Source organism: Erpetoichthys calabaricus, chromosome 5 (assembly GCF_900747795.2).
Source record: "Erpetoichthys calabaricus chromosome 5, fErpCal1.3, whole genome shotgun sequence".
Lineage (NCBI taxonomy): Eukaryota > Metazoa > Chordata > Cladistia > Polypteriformes > Polypteridae > Erpetoichthys > Erpetoichthys calabaricus.
In genome coordinates this window covers 179009405-179031633 of record NC_041398.2, presented here as the reverse complement: position 1 = coordinate 179031633, position 22229 = coordinate 179009405, and the positions used below count along the sequence as shown (strand labels likewise).

Genomic DNA, 22229 nt, shown 5'->3' with positions numbered 1-22229 from the left:
ATCTGCTATGGCAACCCCTAACGGGAGCAGCCAAAAGAAGAAGTAGAAGAGAGTTGATTACTTCCTTGCACCCGGTTTTGCTGGGATGGACTTCAGCTGCCCCTAACCACAGGTGATTTAAATTATTAAGAAAATGAATAAATGGATGAGGAGTAAAATTTTAAATGAAAATCAGACTTCTAATACATCAAATAGTTTCCTTTTAATTTTTAGAAAAATAAATACTATACATTTCAAAATATTGCTAATAGTGAACATTACTTTGTTTTAATTCTGATTTATTTAAAGTGCACTTTAAGATTGAAAACTGAGTGCAGTAACACAGTGGATTCAGAAAGTATTCGGACCCCTGCACTTTTATCACATTTTGCTACGTTGTAGCCTTCTGCTAAAATCATTTAAATGATCTTTTTCCACAAATCAGGCAACATTAGATACACCCTAGAACGACACCCCGTTCTTCAACTCACACAAAACCCATGTAGGACTAGTGGCAAATTCATAGTGGGGGGGCTAAGCGCCTTATAACTGTATAAGCAAATGACGCTCTTGGTTTATACATATCTACCATATACACAAAACCAGATAACTAACTTATGTTGGAAGAAATTTCCATAATTTTATAAAAAAAAATTCCAGATAAACAAAAAAGTGTATTCATGTCAGTTAGGTTAGTGTAAGGTCTGGAGTTGTGCCTTTAATTAAATATTTTTTTCTTTTTTGTCATTTTGCCCCAGGCCATTGTTTTCTTGGTTTTATATGTTTTATTTATAACTAGCTGTCCCCCAAGTAGTAGTGATACAGGGCAAACGTTAAAAATCAATAAAAAAAAATAAAAAATGATAATAATTGGTACTGCAAAGGATTTATATTGATAGCTTTTGTATCTGAGTGCCTCTTGATATACAATAATTTTGGGTTTGCTGTCAGGGGCGAGAATGTAGCTGTGATCTCTTTGCCAAAAATGTAAAAACTTGGCAAGCTATCTCTGGCCAAGTGGAAGGTAGGTACGCTCCAAAATCAACAGTTGGCACTGTATCTGATCGTGTTCAGCTCTGATGGCAGAGCGTCCCCGCGTGGGGAGAAAAGCACATGGCTGTGATATCGCTGCTAATGAGCAGGTACCCTCTAAAACACACGTATCTGTGATCTCTCTCTCAAAAACATAAAACGTTACTCTTCAACCATCTCTAGATGATAATGTCTGCTGAACAAACAGGTATCGCTAGCTAAGAGGAGGCAAGGTATGCTCCAACACATGAGTCGAATGGAGGCTGATGCGTGAGTGAGGATGGCCCCACTCGACTCCTTACTCCTGATGTCCCCTCTCTCCCTCCCCTCGGCCCACATCCTGTCCCTCGGATTCGCACGAATAAATCGGTGCCGCAACCAAACTATGATAATTAGCATGATGAGAGAAGTCGCAAAATCAACCAAAATGTTCAAGCAAATTATAGAAGAAAACCCAATCAAAATCTATTAAGTAGTTCTCTCGTGAAATAAGATATACAAACAGACAGAGAGACATTGGATTTTATATATACAGTGATCCCTCGCTATATCGCGCTTCGCCTTTCGCGGCTTCACTCTATCGCGGATTTTATATGTAAGCATATTTAAATATATATCGCGGATTTTTTGCTGGTTCGCAGATTTCTGCGGACAATGGGTCTTTTAATTTCTGGTACATGCTTCCTCAGTTGGTTTGCCCAGTTGATTTCATACAAGGGACGCTATTGGCAGATGGCTGAGAAGCTACCCAGCTTACTTTTCTCTCTCTCTCTCTCTCTCTTGCGCTGACTTTTTCTGATCCTGACGTAGGGGGATTGAGCAGGGGGGCTGTTCGCACACCTAGACGATACGGACGCTCGTCTAAAAATGCTGAAAGATTATCTTCACGTTGGCTACCTTATGTGCAGCTGCTTCGTGAAGCGACATGCTGCACGGTGCTTCGCATACTTAAAAGCACAAAGGGCACGTATTGATTTTTTTATCTGTCTCTCGCTCTCTCTCTCTCTCTCTCTGCTCCTGACGGAGGGGGTGTGAGTTGCCGCCTTCAACAGCTTTGTGCCGAGGTGCTTCGCATACTTAAAAGCAAACAGCCCTATTGATTTGTTTGCTCCTTTGAAGAGGAAGATATGTTTGCATTCTTTTAATTGTGAGACTGAACTGTCATCTCTGTCTTGTCATGGAGCACAGTTTAAACTTTTGAAAAAGAGACAAATGTTTGTTTGCAATTTGAATAACGTTCCTGTCTCTCTACAACCTCCTGTGTTTCTGCGCAAATCTGTGACCCAAGCATGACAATATAAAAATAAGCATATAAACATATGGTTTCTACTTCGCGGATTTTCTTATTTCGCGGGTGGCTCTGGAACGCAACCCCCGCGATGGAGATTTTCCTTGGTCCCTTTTCCTATATTCATTTGTTCAGACAGTACCCAAAAGCCCCAATTAAGAAACATGTTGCCCTAATTTTTGCACAATGGCATCAGCTTTATGTTATTAAGTTTGTTGGTCTTTGGACCCTTTCTGTTATGCATTTTCTGTTTTTTTTTTCTATTGTTTTGTGGTTTTTATTTCTAGTTAGTAGACCTTGATCTTGCTTTTTTTTAGTTTGCCTTTTTGTTCTTTTTGTTTTTACATTTTTGGTTTCCTTTTAAATAGTAATTTATTTAATTTTGATAGAACTAACTTCTTTAGAGATTTTGAATTCTGCTTCCTAACTTTTGGAGTTTTTGATTGTTGTTTTGAAATTTAGATTTATTTGTTGAGTTTTGTAACAATCTTTACTTAAATTACTAATTTAAATTGAGTGCTAGAGTCAAAGTTTTTGTTGACAATAGGTAAGTACTGTAGGTAAACCACTTCGCATAACCATCAAAAACTGGACATCTGTTTGAATTGATTAGTGTATTCATAATATTCATTCCTTGTGTGTTTTTTACATATTACCTTGTCTGTTAACTTGTTTTTTTAGGGATAAGACTTAATGACAGAAAATAAATAATTACCTTTTTGTACCTCATTGATCAAGTACATATCATCATCTCTTTTTCTTGAAATTGGAACAGCTGTCTGTTAAAAAGAAAATAACAAAATGTGTGATTACCTCTTTATTTTATAGAGAGATTGATTGCAGTCATAATCAATTGTGTAAGTCCTATGACCTGGCATATTTTAATATACTGTTTTGTCAGTGGTTCTGTAATAACAAAGATGCCAGTACTAACTAATGGCCAAAGTTCTACATTCCTATCATGGACTTCCACCACTTTATTTTTTGTTTGATTGTTTTTTAATGGAGGTAATGGAGTGCGGATTGTAAGGGATCCACACTCACTCAAGTTCTAGGATGGATTTACCTTTCTCCTCTCATCTTTATAATTGCAAAAAAAAGTCACACCACATATTGTGTGACTTCATACTCAATAAACAGGTCTGATACTCTGTGTTCCATCACAAAATAAGCCTTCACGTAGTGCATTGTTTGATCTGTCTTTCAAAAAGCCATAAAATATATTGAGAGGATGGGAGGCAGTGCTTTTGAGTATGAAGTCCTCTTTAAGATGTATGAAATTCCTATTTAAGGTATATAAAATCTTAAAGATAGAATTATGGGGAGGTGAAAAATAGAATTTAAGCAAAAAATGATTAATAACACACAATTGAAGGAAAAAAACTTGTAATGAACAAAGCATTTATCCCAACATGGAGTGCCAATTTTGATTCACTTACAAAGCTATACATGTATGTCGTCACATCTTGAAAAGAGTTTTCAGTTTTGAACTTCATATCTGAATAAAATGAATATAAAATCTATGCTCATATTTTATAGAAGTGTGACCAGGCTTATTGCAGGAGAGAGAATAATGAAACATTGACAAATAATAGTTAATCCAAGAGGAAGACCTGTGTGGTCAAAATTTAACGTCTTATTAAAGAAAGAAATGTTCTCTAACAGGACAATTCAGTAATCAGGCAGGAGAAAAGCTGTTCATAGTATCTTTTAATTACTCCTCAGAAAAATTCCTTGGAGGGAGCATTCTTCAAAAACAGTCCATTACAGCAACAAAGAAACAAAGGCTAGAGGTTCATTTTATAAACTGTAGAATTTACATACAGTGTTGATCAATGCATACATTTTATTCTGGTTGGTTCATTGGTTTACACCCAAATGATTTATATAAAATAAAAGTCTGTTATATTATATTCTGGTTCTTCTTATACCTTTTGAGATGAGCCATCACCCTTGAAATTTCTGTGCATATAACAACTGTCCATTCTAGTTTATAGGACATCATATGTGAATTTTTGATTGTGATTGTGAATTCACATAATATGTGATTTTCCCCTTGGGATTAATAAAGTATCTATCTATCTATCTATCTATCTATCTATCTATCTATCTATCTATCTATCTATCTATCTATCTATCTGTTGATTTCTTAGTCATCTCTTAGTCATCCTTCAGTACACTCTATATATTACATCAACCTTTCTTCTAGATAGATAGATAGATAGATAGATAGATAGATAGATAGATAGATAGATAGATAGATAGATAGATAGATAGATAGATAGATAGATAGATAGATAGATAGTGTCACGCACGCACGCCTAGGGGGCCGCGGAAAGACCCGATGAGCAGCGTACAACAGTCTGCCAGGGGATGGAGACGGGGCACTAACCTTTCCTTTTCTTATTCCCGCAGAAAGCCAGACACAGCACCACCGTAAAACGCTCTCAAGATGCCGTTAATCCACCCGTAACCACTTCCGCATTTCCATCCCTTCCTCTGACCTGACCTGATGACATCATTACCCATAAAGCTCCTCGGTTCCTCCCAGCATTCCAGTCACCAGTTTCCGGTCCCACCTTATTTAAGTTCCCCTCTGCGAAGGGATGATTGTCTTTTGGTTGGACGCATGTTTATGAGAATAATTCAGTTTGCTTACAGTTTTGACAGTATACGGGGCCGGAAACCCCAAACCTTTATGCGTGTCTTGTACTTATTTACAACTGGCGTAGTCAGCAGGATACAGAAGTCCGAAAAATGAATGAAGGACAGGACCTGAATACTGTGCTGACCAACCTGGCGACCCAGCTGCATGCCCTGCAGCAGAAACAAGCCGCCACCGAGCAGGAGCTGGCGGATGCCCAATCCCGACTCACAGCAGCCGAAGCAGCTAGACCGGAGCCAGCGTGGCCTCCTCCCCTTCCTATTGTGCCTCTGACGGATGCCGATGACATCGAGGCATACCTTTCTACGTTCGAGAGGACTGCCTCTTGTAACCAGTGGCCGTGCGCGGAATGGGCGTCCATACTGGCGCCGTATCTGAAGGGGATCGCGCAGAAGGCCTATCATGACCTACCCGTTGAGGAAGCCGCCCAGTATGACCTCCTGAAAGCTGAAATACTAAGCCGATACGGCATTACGTCGGACCAGCAGGTGTGACCCCGATCGCCCCGGCCGTGCCCAGGGCTTTGAGTTCTGGAGCAAAATGGGACGCTGGCTACAGCCAGACGTCAATCAAGCCCGACACATAGTCGAGCAAGTAGCCTGTGAGGGCTTTGTTAATGGCATGCCAGAGTATCTCGCCCAGCAGGTCCGGCGACACCCGTTTACCGACATGAAAAGCCTCCTGGATGTTTTGGAGCGTCAGCTGGCGGTGAACCGAGGCGGGGCGGCTGAGAGGCCTGCTCGTGGTACCCGACAGGGACGCGTCGCCACCCCTGAGCCCTTCCGTCGCAATGCGGAACCTCCAGGTAAGCTCAAAGAGAGACCCCCGGCTTTGCCCCGCTGTTTCAAGTGTGGTGAAGTCGGGCATACCCTGCCTGCCTGTCCTCAAAATGTGGAGCCGATGGATTGCACCTGGGTTAAAGGAGAAAGGTACTGTGCTCTGTCTAATCCCTTGGCTGTTCCCAACACGGGAGTGGTGTTAGTTAATGGACACTCGGTGGTGGCACTGTTCGATTCCGGGAGTAACATTACCATTGTTGCTCGCCGTTTTGTCTTACCGCGACAGTGGGTATCCCGGTGGGTGAAAGTTACGTGTGTGCATGGCGAGACCAAGTCAAACGGGTCCGGCAACTGTTTTATAACCTGGAGGGGCGAACCAAGACGGCTCCGAGTTGCCGTGCTTCCCGATCCCCCCTTTCCAGTTATATTAGGACAAGACTGGTCTGAAAGCAATTGCGGTAAGAATGTCGTCACTCCCACCGCCGGATTGGATCTTATTATGGACGGGCAGGCTGCCGTCCCCGCGGCCCTCACGCCGTGCTCTGCAGCAAATACTGATGACGTAGGCTCTAGGGGGGGAGAAATTTTGGTGATGGACCCTGGCCCGGAAGTTTAGGCACAGCCGGTCAGCGTCAGCCCCCTGGATCCGTTGTGCTGGGTGGATAGTCAGTTTAAAGCCACCTCAGCCTCATTCAAACGAGAGCAGTGGAATGATGACTCTCTAAAGTTTGCCCAAAATGCTATTGTGTCAGTTAACGGCAACACGCCGCTTGTTCCCATACCTCCAGGACCCTACTTTGTTTTAGAAAACGATCTGTTGTATCGCGGGGCGGATCATGAAGGCGAGGTACGGAAGTTGTTGCTAGTGCCACGAACCTACCGGCGGGAGGTTTGTGAACTGGCACATGCCCACCTCCTTGGCGGCCACCTCGGCGCCGATAAAACACTGGAGAGAATTAAACTCCGGTTTTATTGGCCCGGAATTAATGCAGAGGTCCGTCGTTTCTGCCCAGATTGTCAGCTACGGCAGATTCCCCGAAGGGACCGTGCTCCGCTCATTCCGATTCCCCTTATTGACATCCCGTTTGAAAGGATCGGAGTCGATCTTGTTGGGCCCCTGCTGCCTTCAACCCGTGGCTATAAATACATATTAGTCATGGTAGATTACGCAACCCGGTACCCAGAGGCAGTTCCATTGCGCTCTGCAAATACGAAAAATGTCGCACGGGAATTGGTAACCCTTTTTTCCCGAGTAGGTATACCTAAAGAAGTCCTCACGGACCAAGGTACACCGTTTACTTCGGATACGTTCAGGGAGGTTGCCAAATTACTCCGTATTAAGCATCTAAAAACGTCTGTGTATCACCCTCAGACGGATGGGTTAGTGGAACGTTTTAACCAAACCCTGAAACAGATGCTCCGCAAGGTAGTCGACGCGGATGGTAGGAACTGGGATCAACTTTTACCACTGGTCCTGTTTGCTTACCGGGAGGTGCCACAAGCCTCTACAGGGTTTTCCCCGTTTGAGTTATTATATGGCCGCCAATCCCGGGGATTATTGGATTTACTCAAAGAAGGTTGGGAAGGAGAGGCACTTCCCTCCCCCAATATTTTGGAATACGTCGTGCAACTGCGCGAACGTTTAGAGAAGGTTCGGCCTCTGTTAAAAGAAAACGTGTCAAAAGCTCAAGCGGCGCAGGCGCGTCATTATAACCGAAACACTACCCTCCGGGAGTTCCAGCCGGGGGATCGTGTAATGGTGCTCGTGCCTACTTCCCACTCTAAATTGTTGGCTCATTGGCTGGGCCCGTACGAGGTAAAAGAGAGAAAAGGGCTCGTCGACTATCTGGTGAAACAACCAAATCTTCGACTGAGTGAGAGGGTATACCATATCAACTTGCTGAAACCCTGGAGAGACAGGAGGACAACTCCCCCCAGGGAACGCCCTCTCCCTTTTCTCGCAAAAGGTGGACCTCAACCTCGAACCCAATTTGACCGCCCCCCAAAGACGGGAGCTGGAGTCAGTCTTCCTGTCCATTCCGGAAGTGGTCAGTGAGACGCCAGGACGCACCTCGCTGATTGAGCATGACATCGTGACTGACCCGGGGAAGGTAGTGCGGGAATGCCCCTATAGACTTCCGGAAGCAAAACGAGCTGAGGTGGAACTGGAGATATAAAAAATGCCTGCGTTGGACGTAATTGAGGAAAATCACAGCCCTTGGTCCAGTCCCATCGTCCTCGTTTCTAAGCCTGACGGCTCATGGAGGTTTTGCAATGACTTTAGACGTCTGAACCAGATCTCCAAGTTTGATGCCTACCCCATGCCTCGGGTAGATGAGCTTATCGAGCGCCTGGGTACGGCTCAATATCTGACTACCCTTGACATGATGAAAGGGTACTGGCAGATTCCCTTAACGGCATCCGCCAAGGAAAAGACAGCCTTCAGTACCCCTAGCGGGCATTGGCAGTATAAGGTTCTCCCATTTGGGCTGCATGGAGCACCAGCGACCTTCCAACGTCTGGTGGACAGATTGCTAAGAGTCCACCAGCCCTATTGTGCTGCCTACCTGGATGACGTTGTCATCTATTCCAGCACCTGGGAGGAACATATCCTGCAGGTTTATGCCGTTCTCTTAACGCTAGCGAAAGCCGGCCTCCGTATTAATCTGCGCAAGTGTTACTTCGGGTTAACTGAGGCCAAATATTTGGGCTACCTGGTGGGCGGAGGACTGGTAAAACTGCAATGCTCCAAAATTAAGACCATCCTAGAATGGCCCCGTCCGACTATCAAGAAGCAGGTGCAAGCTTTCCTGGGGTTAGCAAGCTACTACCGCCGGTTTGTACCTCGTTTCTCCTAGAGGGCCGCACCCTTGATTAATTTAACAAAGAAGGGGGCCCCTTTGCATGTGGTATGGGACCACCTAACTGAACAAGCATTTAGTGACCTAAAGTTGGCCCTAACCACGGCACCAATATTGAGAACCCCTGACTTTTCTCTCCCTTTTGTCCTCCAGACCGATGCTTCGGACACAGGTCTTGGCGCCGTGCTGAGCCAAAGCATCGACGGTGTCGAGCACCCTATTGTTTACCTGAGCCGGAAACTGTTGGACCGGGAGACGAGATATGCTGCAGTGGAGCGGGAAGCCCTGGCTATCAAGTGGGCGGTAACTCACCTGAGGTATTACCTGTTGGGTCGGGAGTTCACCCTGGTGACGGACCATGCCACCCTCCAGTGGATGGCTGTCCACAAGGAAACGAACCCCGGGTCACCAAGTGGTTTTTGGACCTTCAGCCATACAAGTTTGCCGTCACTTATCATCAGGGTAACCTGCAGGCCAATGCTGATGCTCTCTCCCGGGTCCACGACCTCTCAGTTCGGGCCGCCCGACCCGATGGGTCTGGGCTGAAGGGGGGGTCATGTCACGTACGCGCGCCTAGGGGGCCGCGGAAAGACTCGATGAGCAGCGTACAACAGTCTGCCAGGGGATGGAGATGGGGCACTAACCTTTCCTTTTCTTATTCCCGCAGAAAGCCAGACGCAGCACCACCGTAAAACGCTCTCAAGATGCTGTTAATCCACCCGTAACCACTTCCGCATTTCCATCCCTTCCTCTGACCTGACCTGATGACATCATTACCCATAAAGCTCCTCGGTTCCTCCCAGCATTCCAGTCACTAGTTTCCGGTCCCACCTTATTTAAGTTCCCCTCTGCGAAGGGATGATTGTCTTTTGGTTGGACGCATGTTTATGGGAATAATTCAGTTTGCTTACAGTTTTGACAGTATACGGGGCCGGAAACCCCAAACCTTTATGCGTGTCTTGTACTTATTTACAATAGATAGATAGCCCGAAGAGGCAACGTGGGTCCCCCTTCCCATGGGCTCACCACCTATGGGAGGGGCCAAGGAGGTCGGGTGCAGTGTGAGTTGGGTGGTGGCCGAAGGCGGGGACCTTGGCGGTCCGATCCTCGGCTACAGAAGCTGGCTCTTGGGACGTGGAATGTCACCTCTCTGAAGGGGAAGGAGCCTGAGCTAGTGCGCGAAGTTGAGAGGTTCCAGCTAGATATAGTCGGACTCACCTCGACGCACAGCTTGGACTCTGGAACCAATCTCCTTGAGAGGGGCTGGACTCTGTACCACTCTGGAGTTGCCCCCGGTGAGAGGCGCCGAGCGGGTGTGGGTATACTTATTGCCCCCCGACTTGGAGCCTGTACATTGGGGTTTACCCCGGTGGACGAGAGGGTAGCCTCCCTTCGCCTTCGGGTGGGGGGGACGGGTCCTAACTGTTGTTTGTGCGTATGCACCGAACAGAAGTTCGGAGTACCCACCCTTTTTGGAGTCCCTGGAGGGAGTGCTAGAGGGCATACCTTCTGGGGACTCCCTCGTTCTGCTGGGAGACTTCAATGCTCACGTGGGCAATGACAGTGAGACCTGGAAGGACATGATTGGGAGGAATGGCCCCCCCGATCTGAACCCGAGCGGTGTTTTGTTATTGGACTTCTGTGCTCGTCACGGATTGTCCATAACGAACACCATGTTCAAGCATAGGGGTGTTCATATGTGCACTTGGCACCAGGACACCCTAGGCCTCAGTTCGATGATCGACTTTGTGGTCGTGTCGTCGGACTTGCGGCCACATGTCTTGGACACTCGGGTGAAGAGAGGGGCGGAGCTGTCAACTGATCACCACCTGGTGGTGAGTTGGCTTCGATGGTGGGGGAGGATGCCGGTCAGGCATGGTAGGCCCAAACGTGTTGTGAGGGTCTGCTGGGAACGTCTGGCAGAGCCCCCTGTCAGAAGTAGCTTCAACTCCCACCTCCGGCAGAACTTCGACCATGTCCCGAGGGAGGTGGGGGACATTGAGTCCGAATGGGCCATGTTCCGTGCCTCTATTGTTGAGGCGGCTGACCGGAGCTGTGGCCGTAAGGTGGTCGGTGCCTGTCGTGGCGGCAATCCCCGAACCCGTTGGTGGACACCGGTGGTGAAGGATGCCGTCAAGCTGAAGAAGGAGTCCTACAGGACCCTTTTGTCCTGTGGGACCCTGGAGGCAGCTGATAGGTACCGGCAGGCCAAGCGGAATGCGGCTTTGGTGGTTGCTGAGGCAAAAACTCGGGCGTGGGAGGAGTTTGGGGAGGCCATGGAGAACGACTTTCGGACGGCTTCGAGGAGATTCTGGTCCACCATCCGGCGTCTCAGGAAGGGGAAGCAGTGCAGTGTCAACACTGTATATGGTGGGGATGGTGCGCTGCTGACCTCGACTCGGGACATTGTGGGTCGGTGGGGGGAGTACTTCGAAGACCTCCTCAATCCCATTAACATGCCTTCCAATGAGGAAGCAGAGCCTGGGGACTCAGAGGTGGGCTCCCCCGTCTCTGGGACTGAGGTCACCGAGGTGGTCAAAAAACTCCTTGGTGGCAGGGCCCCGGGGGTGGATGAGATACGCCCGGAGTTCCTCAAGGCTCTGGATGTTGTAGGACTGTCTTGGTTGACACGCCTCTGCAACATCGCATGGACATCAGGGACAGTGCCTCTGGATTGGCAGACCGGGGTGGTGATCCCCCTCTTTAAGAAGGGGGATCGGAGGGTGTGTTCCAACTACAGAGGGATCACACTCCTCAGCCTCCCTGGAAAAGTCTATTCTGGGGTCCTGGAGAGGAGGGTCCGTCGGATAGTCGAGCCTCGGATTCAGGAGGAACAGTGTGGTTTTCGTCCTGGTCGCGGAACAGTGGACCAGCTCTATACCCTTAGCAGGGTCCTGGAGGGTGCATGGGAGTTTGCCCAACCAGTCTACATGTGTTTTGTGGACTTGGAAAAGGCATTCGACTGTGTCCCTCGGGGAATCCTGTGGGGGGTACTCCGAGAGTATGGGGTACCGGCCCCCCTGGTAAGGGCTGTTCGGTCCCTGTACGATCGGTGCCAGAGCTTGGTCCGCATTGCCGGCAGTAAGTCGAACCCGTTTCCAGTGAGAGTTGGACTCCGCCAGGGCTGCCCTTTGTCACCGATTCTGTTCATAACTTTTATGGACAGAATTTCTAGGCGCAGCCAGGGCGTTGAGGGGGTCCGGTTTGGTGGGCTCAGGATTGGGTCACTGCTTTTTGCAGATGATGTTGTCCTGTTTGCTTCATCAGGCCGTGATCTTCAGCTCTCTCTGGATCGGTTCGCAGCTGAGTGTGAAGCGGCTGGGATGAGAATCAGCACCTCCAAATCCGAGACCATGGTCCTCAGCCGGAAAAGGGTGGAGTGCCCTCTCAGGGTTGGTAGCGAGATCCTGCCTCAAGTGGAGGAGTTCAAGTATCTCGGGATCTTGTTCACGAGTGAGGGAAGAATGGAGCGTGAGATCGACAGGCGGATCGGTGCGGCATCCGCAGTAATGCGGGCTCTGCATCGGTCTGTCGTGGTGAAAAAGGAGCTGAGCCGCAAGGTGAAGCTCTCAATTTACCAGTCGATCTATGTTCCTACCCTCACCTATGGTCATGAGCTATGGGTAGTGACCGAAAGAACGAGATCGCGAATACAAGCGGCTGAAATGAGTTTCCTCCGCAGGGTGTCTGGGCTTTCCCTTAAAGATAGGGTGAGAAGCTCAGTCATCCGGGAGGGGCTCAGAGTAGAGCCGCTGCTCCTCCGCATCGAGAGGAGTCAGATGAGGTGGCTTGGGCATCTGATCAGGATGCCTCCTGGACGCCTCCCTGGTGAGGTGTTCCGGGCACATCCAACCGGGAGGAGGCCCCAGGGAAGACCCAGGACACGTTGGAGGGACTATGTCTCTCGACTGGCCTGGGAACGCCTTGGGATTCTCCCGGAAGAGCTAGAAGAAGTGGCCGGGGAGAGGGAAGTCTGGGCATCTCTGCTCAAGCTGCTGCCCCCGCGACCCGACCTCGGATAAGCGGGAGACAATGGATAGATAGATAGATAGATAGATAGATAGATAGATAGATAGATAGATAGATAGATAGATAGATAGATAGATAGATAGATAGATAGATAGATAGATAGATAGATAGATAGATAGATAGATAGATAGATAGATAGATAGATAGATAGATACTTTATTAATCCCAAGGGGAAACTCACATACTCCAGCAGCAGCATACTGATAAAAAACAATATTAAATTAAAGAGTGATAAAAAATGCAGGTAAAACAGACAACAACTTTATATAATGTTAACGTTTGCTCCCCCCAGGTGGAATTGAAGAGTCGCATAGTTTGGGGGAGGAACAATCTCCTCAGTCTATCAGTGGAGCAGGACAGTGACAGCAGTCTGTCGCTGAAGCTGCTCCTCTGTCTGGTGATGATACTGTTCAGTGGATGCAGTGGATTCTCCATGATTGACAGGAGCCTGCTCAGTGCCTGTCGCTCTGCCACAGATGTCAAACTGTCCAGCTCCATGCCAACAATAGAGCCTGCCTTTCTCACCAGTTTGTCCGGGCATGAGGCATCCCTCTTCTTTGTGCTGCCTCCCCAGCACACCACCATGTAGAAGAGGGCACTCGCCACAACCATCTTATAGAACATATGCAGCATCTTATTGCAGATGTTGAAAGATGCCAGCCTTCTAAGGAAGTATAGTCGGCTCTGTCCACTCTTGCACAGAGCATCAGTATTGGCAGTCCAGTCCAGTTTATGATCCAGCTGCACTCCCAGGTATTTATAGGTCTGCACCCTCTGCACACAGTCACCTCTGATGATCACGGGGTCCATGAGGGGCCTGGTCCTCCTAAAATCCACCACCAGCTCCTTGGTTTTGCTGGTGTTCAGGTGTAGGTAATTTGAGTCGCACCATTTAACAAAGTCTTTCATTAGGTTCCTATACTCTTCCTCCTGCCCACTCCTGATGCAGCCCACGATAGCAGAGTTGTATTGGAAGTCCGATATATATTGGCTGAACAGGACCGGAGAAAATACAATCCCCTGCAGTGCTCCTGTGTTGCTGACTACAATGTCAGACCTGCAGTTCCCAAGACGCACATACTGAGGTCTGTCTGTAAGATAGTCCACGATCCATGCCACCAGGTATGAATCTATTCCCATTTCTGTCAGCTTTTCCCTAAGGAGCCAAGGTTGGATGGTGATGAAGGCGCTAGAGAAGTCCAGAAACATAATTCTTACTGCACCACTGCCTCTGTCCAAGTGGGAGAGGGATCAGTGTAGCATATAGATGATGGCATCCTCTGCTCCCACCTTCTCCTGTTATGTGAACTGCAGAGGGTTGAGGGCGTGGCGGACCTGTGGCCTCAGGTGGTGAAACAGCAGCCACTCCATGGCCTTCATCACGTGTGACGTCAGAACAACATTCACCTTTGGGACTAGGGTGATGTTTTCCAAAGCCTCGGGACTCTCCCCTGTTCCAGGCTCAGGTTGAAGATGCGCTGTAGAGGACTCCCCAGCTCTAATGCACGGGCCTTCAACAGTCGTGGCGATACTCCATCTGGACCCACTGCATTGCTGGCACGAAGTCTCCTCAGCTCTCTGCTTACATGGGCTGCTGTAATTGTGGGTGGGGGGAAAACTCTTTCCTATGCTGGTATCAGCAGAAAGATGGGTGGAGGGTGCAGTACTCCGAGGTGAGAGTGGGTTAGGGTGGTCAAACCTGTTAAAGAAGTTGTTCATCTGGTTTGCTCTCTCCACATCTCTCTTGATGGTGGCACTCCGCTTCGAGCTGCAGCCAGTGATGATCTTCATCAAATCCCACACTTCCTTCATGCTGTTATTCTGCAACTTCTGCTCCAGCTTTCTCCTGTACTGCTCCTTCGCCGCCCTGAGCTGGACTCGGAGTTCCTTCTGCACATGCTTGAGCTCATGCTGATCACCGTCTTTAAAAGCCCTTTTCTTCTGGTTCAAAAGGCCCTGGTTACATTGTTTATTTACTTGACCATCTCAGTATTTTTCCTAAAGCAATTCTTATATTTCAGTGTACATTTTGTTGTTCACTTGATCTTTTTTTGGTTTCCCACATTTATGCTATTTCTTTAAGATGAAGGCTATGTTACCCTAAAATTATTCTTCCACACCTGACAGAAGTGTTCATTAAGAAGGAAATAAAGTTGCTTAAAACTATCGTCATTCAAATGCTAACAATTGTAAACCTATGGATACATATACCTAGAAGTGCAGGCATTGGTTACACCTTTCCGATTTGGAGAAAAAGTAAAATACAAGCAGGCGCATTACGTATGTCATAGAGGAAAAAAGTAAAGTACATATAGGAAGGCTTTGATTGATCAGATGAGTAGATCAGCATATCGGGAGTCATCAAAGAGTTTTATTTTGGTATCAAAGCCAGTACTAGCACAACCATTCTCCTCTTCAACAGCTTTGCCCTCAGGTTTTTACTGTCAAAACTGATATGTTTTTTGTTTCAGACTGTCAATGCATAAATTGTTTTTGCTTTGGTGTTAAACTTTAAAAGTAACTGATAAAAAGAGAAAATAATGAAAATGAGGACTGGAGATGAAGGGAATAAGGAAACCTGATCTGAAACCAGCAATGTGAGTTTGTTTTTTTGTTGCATATAAGCAGAGCTTAGTTTAGAAAATGCACACCCAACATCTAATTTATAACACTCTTTCTTTATGTAGGATAGAAACAAAGGGTTACACATCATTTTATGCATTCTGTTTGGTTAAAACTCCAAATTACCATAATGGTTATTACTTGAAAACAGTTTAATATATAATTGTGTGATTCTCGTTGGAAAATAAAACATCAATAGTCAAAATCAGTTTTAAACATTCTAGCAAGATGTGAAACACAAATTTAAAGGGAAACTGACCATACTTCTAAGAATGAAGGTTAGGTTCAGCGCTGGTCACCATGACACCAACATATAATGTAAAAATTAAGAATAAGAACTCTGGATGATACATGATTACATAATCAACTGAAAGAGATCAAATCAAATTCTCTTAAACCTTTATTGGAATTTCAGGAATTCATTAAAATATGAATGTCACAAAATCTTCTTAGTTTAAATGACAAAAACAGAAATTGTGTGCTTAATTGTGCTCAAGCAAGAAATCTTGGCCCTTTGACAACTTACTGTAAACCCTTTGCAAAAACTCATGTTGTGATATTTGATAATGCCCTTAAATCTGATAAACAAAGTGGCTCCATTGTTAAAGCCTGTTTCTATCACCTGAGGCTATTAGCTAAAGTCAAGCCATTTCTTTATGTAGATGATTTTGGAAAATTAATTCATGCTCTTGTCTCTTCCCGGCTTGACTATTGTAACTCACTGTACACTAGTGTTGATCGGCCTTCCCTCTCTTGTCTTCAACTTGTCCACAACGCTGCTGCCAGGCTTCTAACAGGCACACAAAAACAGAATCACATCACACCAGTCTTAGCTTCTCTTCACTGGCTTCCTATTTGCTACAGGATTGAGTTTTAAATTTTACTGTTTGTTTTTAAGTCTCTGAATGGTTTAACCCCCATTTATCTTACTGATTTCGTACATACCCTTATTCTCCTTCATGGTCACTTAGGTCCTCAGACCAGAAATTATTAGTCTTGCCAAGATCTAGACTTAAGCTCTGAGGGGACCGTGCTTTTGCAGTAGCTGCCCCCTAAGCTTTGGAATAGTCTACCTAGTTATATATAATATATTAATATATTAGTATTAATAATAATATAATTATGAGAATAATTACATATATAAAATGTGGGTAACAGCCCGGACACAGACAGGCAGACATGATGGTTTTACCACACACGTGTTTATTTATACTATATACAGTGCACATACCCAGTGCCTCAGCACCAATCACCCCTTAAGTCCTGGCCACACGCACAATGCCTTTCTCAGTCTTTGGTCCGCCTCCACTCCTCTCCACCAAGCTTCATCCTTTTCCACCCGACTCTCGCTCCTGACTGGAGGGAGGTGGCCCCTTTTATTCCCCCCGGAAGGACTCCAGGTGGATCCTGAGGGCTCATAGCCACACCCCTATGTGGCGGAAGCTCCCATGGTGAAGCCGGAAGTCCACCGGGTGTCTTCAAGTCTCTTCCCCCCAGTACTTCCCGGTGTGGCGGAAGTACTGAGGGCCAACACTCCCGAGGCATTGGGGCGCCCCCTGGCGGTGACCACGGGTCCCTACAGGGTTGAGCTTCCAAGCTCCGTACCCGTGGTCCCCAAAGCCACCAGGGAGGACGCCCCCTCGTGTCCTGGAGGAGGCACAAGCCCTCCTCCACTCCTCCTGGGGGTCCCGGCTGGGCATGGGCACCCGCTGGGCACCACAAAAATTATTATTATTATTAATTTAATATTTATTTATTTATTTTTAATTATTGATGATGATTAAATATATAATTAATATTATATAATATTCCATCCATCCATCCATTTTCCAACCCGCTGAATCCGAACACAGGGTCACGGGCGTCTGCTGGAGCCAATCTCAGCCAACACAGGGCACAAGGCAGGGAACCAATCCCGGGCAGGGTGCCAACCCACCGCAGGACACACACAAACACACCCACACACCAAGCACACACTAGGGCCAATTTAGAATCACCAATCCACCTAACCTGCATGTCTTTGGACTGTGGGAGGAAACCGGAGCGCCCGGAGGAAACCCACGCAGACATGGGGAGAACATGCAAACTCTCAGCACCAGCTTTGGTCACTTTTAAATCTTGCCTGAAAGCCTTTCAGCTTTTTAAGGATTTACAGTGGTGTGAAAAACTATTTGCCCCCTTCCTGATTTCTTATTCTTTTGCATGTTTGTCACACAAAATGTTTCTGATCATCAAACACATTTAACCATTAGTCAAATATAACACAAGTAAACACAAAATGCAGTTTGTAAATGGTGGTTTTTATTATTTAGGGAGAAAAAAAAATCCAAACCTACATGGCCCTGTGTGAAAAAGTAATTGCCCCCTGAACCTAATAACTGGTTGGGCCACCCTTAGCAGCAATAACTGCAATCAAGCATTTGCGATAACTTGCAATGAGTCTTTTACAGCACTCTGGAGGAATTTTGGCCCACTCATCTTTGCAAAATTGTTGTAATTCAGCTTTATTTGAGGGTTTTCTAGCATGAACCGCCTTTTTAAGGTCATGCCATAGCATCTCAATTGGATTCAGGTCAGGACTTTGACTAGGCCACTCCAAAGTCTTCATTTTGTTTTTCTTCAGCCATTCAGAGGTGGATTTGCTGGTGTGTTTTGGGTCATTGTCCTGTTGCAGCACCCAAGATCGCTTCAGCTTGAGTTGACGAACAGATGGCCGGACATTCTCCTTCAGGATTTTTTGGTAGACAGTAGAATTCATGGTTCCATCTATCACAGCAAGCCTTCCAGGTCCTGAAGCAGCAAAACAACCCCAGACCATCACACTACCACCACCATATTTTACTGTTGGTATGATGTTCTTTTTCTGAAATGCTGTGTTCCTTTTACGCCAGATGTAACGGGACATTTGCCTTCCAAAAAGTTCAACTTTTGTCTCATCAGTCCACAAGGTATTTTCCCAAAAGTCTTGGCAATCATTGAGATGTTTCTTAGCAAAATTGAGACGAGCCCTAATGTTCTTTTTGCTTAACAGTGGTTTGCGTCTTGGAAATCTGCCATGCAGGCCGTTTTTGCCCAGTCTATTTCTTATGGTGGAGTCGTGAACACTGACCTTAATTGAGGCAAGTGAGGCCTGCAGTTCTTTAGACGTTGTCCTGGGGTCTTTTGTGACCTCTCGGATGAGTCGTCTCTGCGGTCTTGGGGTAATTTTGGTCGGCCGGCCACTCCTGGGAAGGTTCACCACTGTTCCATGTTTTTGCCATTTGTGGATAATGGCTCTCACTGTGGTTCGCTGGAGTCCCAAAGCTTTAGAAATGGCTTTATAACCTTTACCAGACTGATAGATCTCAATGACTTCTGTTCTCATTTGTTCCTGAATTTCTTTGGATCTTGGCATGATGTCTAGCTTTTGAGGCGCTTTTGGTCTACTTCTCTGTGTCAGGCAGCTCCTATTTAAGTGATTTCTTGATTGAAACAGGTGTGGCAGTAATCAGGCCTGGGGGTGGCTACGGAAATTGAACTCAGGTGTGATACACCACAGTTAGGTTATTTTTTAACAAGGAGGCAATTACTTTTTCACACAGGGCCATGTAGGTTTGGATTTTTTTTCTCCCTAAATAATAAAAACCATCATTTAAAAACTGCATTTTGTGTTTACTTGTGTTATATTTGACTAATGGTTAAATGTGTTTGATGATCAGAAACATTTTGTGTGACAAACATGCAAAAGAATAAGAAATCAGGAAGGGGGCAAATAGTTTTTCACACCACTGTATTTTAGTTATACTATCATTTATACTATTTATATTATTTTTTTAAACGTTTTTGGTGTATTTATGGAAGCTGTACGGTACTTTGGTCAAACTCTGTTGTTTAAATTACATGTGCTTTATAAAATATTATAAATATTAATTACACATGCTTTATAAATAAAATTGACTTGACTTGACTTCTCTGGCCTGGTTTGACATCAGGAATATTTTACATGTTTTGGACTTTCTTCAAAAATAACCTAGAGACAAAGAAAACAAGTAAAGAGGATACACATGGCGATGACATGATGAATTGCAAGACAAGCCCCATAGGAATGAAAAATCAAAATAGAGATCTCCTTAATAACTTTTTGGTTCTCCTTAACAACAATGAGATCAGACAGAAGTAAAATGGAGACATTTTCTTTTGTCTCATGGTTCTCAGATTTTTCTCCTGAGTAAAAATACCCCGGTATTCTCACAAGTGACTCTTCTTATGTTTCAGATGAGATCTCAGCAAAAGTCACACAATGGGCTCAAGTAGTGTCTTGACATTTTTTTTTTTTTACAATTTGAAAGTATTTACGTTGCATGCTTAGTACTATATGGTGTTTGACGGACAGCTATGGCCCTGGAAGGACCGGGGGAGCAGATGTTCACAGGACACTGCCTCCCCTGAAGCTCTAGATGGCAGCCCCCCTGGGTTGTAGTGGCACCTCGGATCCCCACAGGGCTCCATGGGAGTTGGAGTCTGGCACAGCCCTATTAAGTTTCCGTGGCAGCCGCCAGGGGAAGTTGCAGCGCTTTACTTTGGGCTCTCACCACACCTAACGAGCCACCTGGAGCACTCCCAGGTGCAACTTAAAAAGAGCCGCCTGTCTTCATTCTGGGAGCGAGAGTCGGGAGGTTGGAGGACAAAGCTTGCCAGGGAGGAGTGGAGGAGGCTGCGACAGAGAAAGAGAAAGAGAAAAAGAAGTCAAGGAAGAGAAAGAGCTTTGTGCTTTAGTACTGTGTTGATTGTGCTTGGTACTGAGCCTTGGTGGAAAACTGCTTAAAAGAGTGTCGTGCTGGACTTGCACCTCTGTCTGTTGTGTTTGGGGAGCTGTGTGCGCCCTGGTGGTCACAAATGAAATGTATAGACAGTTGTTTGTGGTAATAATATGCTTTACTATGATTACAAATCTGTAGTCCTTGCTACTGAACAATACAATTTGTTTTTCTAATTTATATTGCTGTGCTCCAATTAGATTGTACTGATTCTGGGACAAGTGGCATGGTGGTTAAGACTTTGGACTTCAAACTGTGACGTTGTGGGTTCAAGTCCTGCTACTGACACTGTGCGACAACATGCAAGTCACTTCATCTGCCTGTGCTTCAACTAGAAAAATAAAAGAAATGTATCCAAAAAGGCATAAAGGCATCAGTCCAATAATAAGTTAAAAATATGAAGTTCTTGATAAATATTAAAACAAGACTAGAAAGAGATCTCCCAAAATATAAAATGCTTTCCAAACCAAATTCTCAATTGACCTCAGTTGTATCTCATGTCTAAATTTTTTTTTCTAAAGAAGTTTGAGGAATTTTAGGAGAAATGTCTATGATGAAGCTGATGCTTAAATGAAACATAAATGAGAATCTCTTTTAAGTTAATGATCCATCAAAAATCAACCTTTGAGAAGTACAATTTTACTAGGTGTTGTCTTTTAAATACAATGAGTATTTTTTTACTTTAAGTACCTGCATAGTTATCTGTTCTATAGACCCTAGTTTTATTTTAGGAAATAACAATATTATTTTTCTGAATCTTCATCCCTAGTGACATAAAACAGCAAGGGAAAGTAAACTGGTCAATAAATTTCTATTACCAAAAATATTGAATTTATGAAACATGTTATGTTCTGTACATTGAGTCACTCAGTTAATGAAATTTACAAAAATATTTCTTGTCGGTTTTAAAGTGAATTGCTGGTGTAAGCTAAGCCTTCGTCCTTCAATGCTGGCTCCAGATTTACTCAGCCTTAATTGGCTGTGATGTTTAACACTAAAACACTGAAGTGTGAAGTAACAATGTGTTGTGAAATCTGTAGACAGGTCATGTAAAATAGAAATGTGGCAAGTTGTGTTTTCTTTTAATTTGATCTGAAAGGTTATTTTCTTGGCAGGGGGCAGAGATGTACTGCAGTGGCTTTCTACCTTGGACTGGGTCAGTGCCAAAATGAAAGGCCGGGGAGCCTTATGAAAGCTAGGCTGGGACAATAACCAGGGTGCTAAATGTGTGTGGAGAAGGAAAAGAGGCCAATTGTTAGTCCTCCTGGTCACTCAGAAGCAGAAGGGTACAGCCATGCTCCAGCCAGATACATGGATGCCTGATCTTCTACAGGGATGGTTGCATTCCTCCCAAGGGGTCAGAGATGACTCGAAAACTTTGGATGGTTAAGTAGCTGAGATCCCAAATGTGGTCTTGCACTGCCCATTTAAAAGGACCTCTTACCCTCAGCTCGATGATCTTAGATTCTGTTGTGGAAATATGACAATGGCTCACTTGGAGTGAGGAACAATGACAACCAGATCAAAGCACAATTCAAGAGTCAAGGTGGGACTCTAAAGGAGTAGTGTATAAGCATAAGTAAGGCTAGTTTTGCTTTGTATTTTGCTTTTTTATTTTATTTTAGTCGTTATCCTACACAATCTCAATAAAAACCCTTTTCATTTGGATTTTGTTGGAGCCTTTTTTGGTTTTTTTTATGCTATGATCTGAAAAATTACCATTACCCGGAAAACCCTCCCATTCTTTAACAATCTGGTTTCACAAAATGTGTTTTGCAATGAATCAAGACATCAATGATGCAATGGAAAGTATGTGAAAAGTAAGGAAATGAAAAACGTAACAAGGAAAAATTTTAAAACACACCAAATAAGCTTCAGATCCTGACAATATTAATGACAATGATTTTGAGATCATGTACTGTAGTGTGTAAACTTGTGAAATTCATAGAGAACACTAAAATTTGAGGGATAGGAATTACTGAGCAGTCAGAAAAAAGTTTAAATAAGATCTGCACTGTTCAAAATTGAGGGAAAACTTGGAAAATGCAGTTTTTGGAATTCTCAAAGGCATCAACAAAGTTGATTGAGCAGTATCTTTTCAGAAGAGAGTGAATCACATACTCAAGGACACAGATGGAAATTAAAGGTAAGTACATTTAAGGCAGAGGCCTGGAAGCA

At 45.2% G+C, this 22229-nt stretch overlaps 1 protein-coding gene across 1 annotated transcript in view; it reads right to left on the bottom strand.

Moving 5' to 3' along the window:
- The window catches only part of LOC114652832 (cyclic nucleotide-binding domain-containing protein 2-like), a 187343-nt gene that overhangs the window by 44916 nt on the left and 120198 nt on the right, over positions 1-22229 (bottom strand). Inside the window, exon 13 of the mRNA XM_028803142.2 lies at positions 3015-3078. Within this exon, the coding sequence (XP_028658975.2) occupies positions 3015-3078 (64 nt within the window). The remainder of the gene's footprint in view (positions 1-3014; positions 3079-22229) is intronic.